This window comes from Myotis lucifugus, unplaced genomic scaffold, assembly GCF_000147115.1.
Source record: "Myotis lucifugus unplaced genomic scaffold, Myoluc2.0 scaffold_49, whole genome shotgun sequence".
Lineage (NCBI taxonomy): Eukaryota > Metazoa > Chordata > Mammalia > Chiroptera > Vespertilionidae > Myotis > Myotis lucifugus.
In genome coordinates, this window is record NW_005871097.1 from 1,247,740 (window position 1) to 1,253,503 (window position 5,764).

General features: G+C 44.3%; 1 protein-coding gene across 6 annotated transcripts in view; it reads left to right on the forward strand.

Moving 5' to 3' along the window:
* Positions 1-5,499, forward strand: part of SH3KBP1 (SH3 domain containing kinase binding protein 1) — a 271,074-nt gene extending 265,575 nt beyond the window's left edge. For all 6 annotated transcript variants that reach the window (XM_023753684.1, XM_023753685.1, XM_023753683.1 and 3 more), the window contains 3 exons: positions 736-1,007; positions 2,886-2,949; positions 3,919-5,499. In XM_023753684.1, the coding sequence (XP_023609452.1) occupies positions 736-1,007; positions 2,886-2,949; positions 3,919-3,960 (378 nt within the window). In that variant the 3' untranslated portion in view covers positions 3,961-5,499. The remainder of the gene's footprint in view (positions 1-735; positions 1,008-2,885; positions 2,950-3,918) is intronic.
* The last annotated feature ends 265 nt before the right edge of the window (positions 5,500-5,764 follow it).

Consider the following 5,764-nt stretch of genomic DNA (forward strand, 5'->3'; position numbering starts at 1 on the left):
AGTCTCCCTTCCTCCAGCAAGTGGGCTCCTCCAGTTTTCCTCTTAGCACCCTTGACACACTTATCCAACCATTTTTTTCTTTCTGGAAACTCTTATAGGGGACTTCCATAACCCAGGCTCCTCTTCTGGTCTGGCTTTGTCCCCTCTCACCACTCTGTCCTAGTCCTCAAGGGTTTACCTTTTCTTCCCACCTCTTCAATTTGGGAAGTCCCCAGCTTCCATCATTGGGCTTCTTTTCTACTTCTGTGCTGTTCATCCCCATGGCATTCTATTCCTCTGGCAGTTTCTCTGGCCCAGCTCACTCTTTCAGTTGTCGGCTCTGCCCACTAGACATGTACTTCTGCAGCTCTCTGTGCTTCCCTCCTGTGTGCAGACTTCCCTCTCATCTGCAGGGTGTTGGTTGGTCTGTCTGTCTACATCTCACTGAGTTCTGAGCTCCTTGAAGGCCAGGAAAATGTTTTGCTCACTCAGAGTTTTCAGAGCCTAGCAGGGAGGTGCGACTCTGGACGTGTACATTAAACAAATAGGAACTGCCTGGCCAGAAAGGTGATTCAATGTAAAACATACAAGGAAAGACACTTCTATGGGGAATGCTTACACCAAGTAGGCCCTTGGGGCTTGTAGGTGAAAGAATGAGTGAGGAAGATGTGGGGGGAGGCATGGGTGGTGATGTAGATAGGGGGTTGCTAAACATGAATCCCTAGCCTGAAACCTCTCTGCCCTCCCTTGTCACAGGTGTCTGACAACAAAGCACCCCTGCCACCCAAGCCAGGGACCATGGCTGCAGGTGGTGGTGGTGGACCAGCCACTCTGTCCACGGTGGTACCCGCCCCCCTGTCGTCCTCTTTGGGAACAGCCGGACACAGAGCCAACTCCCCATCTCTGTTTGGCACGGAAGGAAAACCAAAGATGGAGCCTGTGGCCATCAGCCAGGCGGCCTTGGAGGAGCTAAGGACACAGGTCCGAGAACTGAGGAGCATCATCGAGACCATGAAGGACCAGCAGAAGTGAGTATCTGGGGCCCCTTCTTCTTCTCCCTCTGGGTCACTCTCTGCTGGGCCAGGGCCTAGTCTGTAAGCCTGGGTCTCAGCCTGCCCTGGAGGGTGGGCCAGCCTCCCTGTGATGGCAGCGGCAGCAGGGGGTGGCAGTGGGTATGAACTCAAGAGACTTCACAGAGCTCAGCTTGGCCTGCTGCATGTAGGAAGGGTATCAGTTGGCTGATGTGTTAATGGGGAAGGGGCAGTTACAATGACTTACGTGCTTTCCTTTCAGCTGCTGAAAGGAAAGATCTTTTTTTTGTTTTTTGGGATACCCTATATATATTTTGGGGACCAAGTAAAAGAGCAACACCCTCTTTTGCATTGTTATTGCTTTTAATCCTCACCCAAGTATGTTTTTACTGATTTTTAAAAATATATATTTTATTGATTTTTTACAGAGGAAGGGAAAGGGATAGAGAGTTAGAAACATCGATGAGAGAGAAACATTGATCAGCTGCCTCCTGCACACCCCCCACTGGGGATGTGCCCGCAACCAAGGCACATGCCCCTGACCGGAATCGAACCCGGGACCCTTGAGTCCGCAGGCCGACGCTCTATCCACTGAGCCAAACTGGCCAGGGCACTGCTTTTTTTTTTGAGAGAGAGAGAAAGATAGGAAGGGAGAGAGAGAAACATCAATGTGAGAGGGAAACACCAATCAGTTGCCTCCCATACGTGCCCTGACCGGGGATCCAACCCACAACCTGGCTATGTGCACTGACCAGAAATCAAACCCAAAACCTTTTGGTATACAGGATGACACTCCAACCAATTGAGCCACCTGGCCAGGGCAAGGAAAGATCTTAAAATCCCCATAAAATACAGTATGCACATGTACCACCTTTTTAAAATATATATATTTTATTGATTTCAGAGAGGAAGGGAGAGAGAAACACCATTGATCCGCTGCCTCCTGCTCGCCCCCTACTGGGGATCGAGCCCACAACCCAGGCATGTAACTTGACAGGGAATGGAACCAAACCGTGCCCTCCTGGTTCATAGGTCGATGCCCAACCACTGAAACATGCAGGCCAAGCTGTACCACTTCTTAATCAGCCCAACAGCCAACTTTTCCTCTAGCATCAGAAAAATTTCAATTATTTCAGTTAGCTGCCCATTATAGTAATTAGTTTGCATTTAGGGGCTGTCGTGTATGAAAAGACATAGGGAATCTTTAAACCCAAGACTTTATACTGAGCAAGTTGTTCTCCCGAGACTCAGGGGCTCCCTCCATGCATGTCCCCACACATGCTCTCTCCCCACCTTTCATCTTCAAGGAACACTTCGATGGGGAGAAAGATCTGTAAGCGAAAATAGCTAGCACACATAAATATTACCCTGTGCCATATGCAGTGACAAAAATAGTCAAAGGGTTAGAAGTCAGAAGGTATGGAATGGTAAAAAAATATCTACAATGAAAATGATTATGTAAGTACATTTGAAAACCAGTAACCTATTATGAAGGGATAGTGTCCAGTCAAGATGGCAGAGAGGAAAGACAACAGAATATGAACCTGGATACCTGGAGCCTAGTCACTGAACAAGTTGGCCATCTCTCTAGGCCTCAGTTTCCCCCATCTTCTTTTAGGAGAATCTTCAACTGAGGGATCTTAAAGATCATGTCAGACCTACTATTTGATGGCTACATATTTTGGGATCCCAGAAATAATGGCAACTCTTTCTGTCTCTGATAAATTTTAAGCAATAACAATGCAAAGAAGACAATGTTCTGTCCACATTTTCCTTGCAAAAGAGTCAGAATGATTTTGTAGTGAGAAGAGGCTTCTTACCTCTTATTGGGAAAGTCTGGACTTTTGTTTAATTTCATTGTTGTTTGCTTTTCAGACGAGAGATTAAGCAGTTACTGTCAGAGTTGGATGAAGAGAAAAAAATCCGGCTTCGACTGCAGGTGGGTCCCTTGGGGTCCTGCCTCACGAGAGGCTCAGTTGGGGGTAGGGGAGGCATCAGGGCTTTATTTTGAAAATAAATGATTGTTACTTCTCTGCAGATTTAGGCATACTTCCTATGGCAATTTTCTTAGAATTTTATAGACTCACTTTGCATCCTTTCCTAGGATCCAGGAAGCTTGCGGAAGGAAGACATTAGTAACTGTACCCCCAATTGGGTTTCTCACTTGGAATTTACCTGAAACATGTCCTCAGTGAAAAGTTTCCCCTGGTTTCCAGAGGCCTCTAGTAATGGCCAGAGGGCATGGCATTGGGGAGACCCCATGGCCAGTTGGCTTTTGTTATGTGGTCGTTGGGATTCCAAGAACCACAGTTGCCCACACTTGGCACTTGCTCTTTATCTTTTTACTTCTCCCTGATGGTTGTGTCAGTACCATCAGAGTGTCAGAGCCTTGTACCCCTCAGATCCAACTCAGCTGTTATCAAATGGCGAAAGGAAGACTTTCAGCTTTCATCCAATGGTGATTAGGACCCATGCTGCTTAAAGAAAGATAGATAACTGCTTGTCATCACTTTGGAAATGCTGACAGATACCACCCTGGGCCCAACCACTGCTACCTTCCAACACTGCCAGGTGGTCCTGCAGGTCAGGACAGCCTGCCCCACCCTCTGGCCAGGAAACTAGAACAGTTGTTACTTTTGACAAATTGTGGATGCTGGTAGCCTGAGAATTAAAACATCCACTATTTCCTAGCACATCTCATCTGCATGCCTGTTCCATACGTTTGTGCATTTCTGGCATTATTATCAACTCTTCATTCAGATGTCATTTTACCCATTTTGCCTTTAAGCTCGTCAGGTTGATTATTTTCTTTCAATCAACCAGGGTGATTATCTTTAAGCTTCTATCAAACCAGCCAATTCATTATAAATTCATTATGATTTTGTTGGCTCTTCTTTTTCTTTTATAGATGGAAGTTAATGACATAAAGAAAGCTCTTCAATCAAAATGAATACTTGATCAATGAAATGTCGCATTATTCATCCTGAGTCCAAGACTCAAATTTTCCGCCCCAGCCAAAATAACCTTGTGCCAAAAGATTAAAGATTTGCCTCAATATGTCCCAGTTTGAAAGATTAGCACAAAAATCTTGATAGCACAACACAAATTCCATCCAAGAGGAGACTCTTCCCCATGGTATAGTCCTGGGTCTGGCACTGGTTGTGACTTAAACAGAGCAAATTGTGCTAAAGGCTTTTTTACTATGAGATCTCATGCGAAATGAAAACTCAGGCAGTTTAGTCCATAGTGGTACTATTTTGATGATATTTTCCATTAATAAAATGTAATTTCAGATTATTCGTTTACAAGCTTTATAATTTTATGATTTTTTAATCGTGTTTTGTCACAGATTCCCCCAGTATTTGTATTACACATAGTCCGGAGCAAGCGTCCCTTTCTTTTGCTGCAGGCGGAAAGCTGCCTTGCTTTGTGTCCCCTCTAGGAGTCTATTACATATGCAATTTTAGGTCCAACCCGTCCCTTCTCCTGCCAGCAAACCCCACCACCCTGAGATCAATTTTAGCTTATATGTGATGGTATATTTACAAAAGGAGAAAGAGAAAATCTGGTATTTGCAATGATCTGTGCCTTCTTTTTACCACCCTCTTGATTGGAACTTTTGTGATGCAGCTACCATGATTTAAAACAAAATTTTTTTAGCCACTTATCAAAGTCCACTAGAGGCTACTGTCTTCAAAGCTTCTCTCCCCTAGCCAAAGGTCCTAAGAGGAGACAGCTGTGAAGTTGGGCGTGCTCTGTGGTACCAGCTGCAATTGTTAAGTTCTCCTAGTTTTAGGTTGTTCATGAAACTAGAAATGTCACCCCTGCTTGATTTTTCATCAGCTAAGTTAAACCCTTGCCTCCTGTCCTTTGCACCTTTTGCGTGAACAGAATATGCATTATTAAAGCAAAAATAAATAAAAGTAAAATGCAAATAAAAACGAGGGAGGGAAGTTGTATTATTTCCTGCACTGGGTTATCTGTGTGTGTTATTGTTTCAGCTGTACTCACATAATGTCATATGCCTCCATCTCTTGTAACCCCTTCCTTAGGTGCAAGGGAATGGGAGGTGGGGGCTCTTGTTAAAGTGTAGCCATTGGTTCTTTCTGGCATTTTTTGAATTGCTTTTTCCCTCCCAAGGAAACGTGTTTGCTTGTCTGCTTTATCTTTGTAACAAATGAACAGTTCAGCCTTAGTCTGTGTGACTGCTTTCTCATCCTTAGCTGAAAATAAGGGGACATACTGTATTGCAAAATTGTTTAGGGGTTGGGGGTGGTGGTCCCTTAATGGTACCTGAAGATGATTTTTGTGTTTCTAAAAAGCTGCTTTGTCTATTTCCTGGGTTTTAGAGTAAAAATAATAAACATTAATAGATCTTCACAACCAGAATGAATGAGAATTGATAACACTGAAGAAGTGATGCAAAAAAATCACCACATGTTATTGATCATCGAAAGTATTACAAATAAAAGTATCTTCCTTTCTCTCTTTCCCCGCCTTCCTCTTGCCTACATACTCATCCTTGCTGCTTGAGGCTGCTACTTCCTCCAGAGTATTTACAGAACGTGGACACCTGGTCTGCCAGGGTTAAGAAAGTGAGTTAAGGGAAGATAAGTGTGTAAGCAAAGAAACCTCCCAACCTTCATTCCCATATGTTTTCAGCAGCCTTGCTCTCAATGTGCTTGGGACCAGGAGTGCCAAGTTTCCAAGAGCAGCATAAAACATTCCTGTACCCCTTGACTGTTCTAAGCATT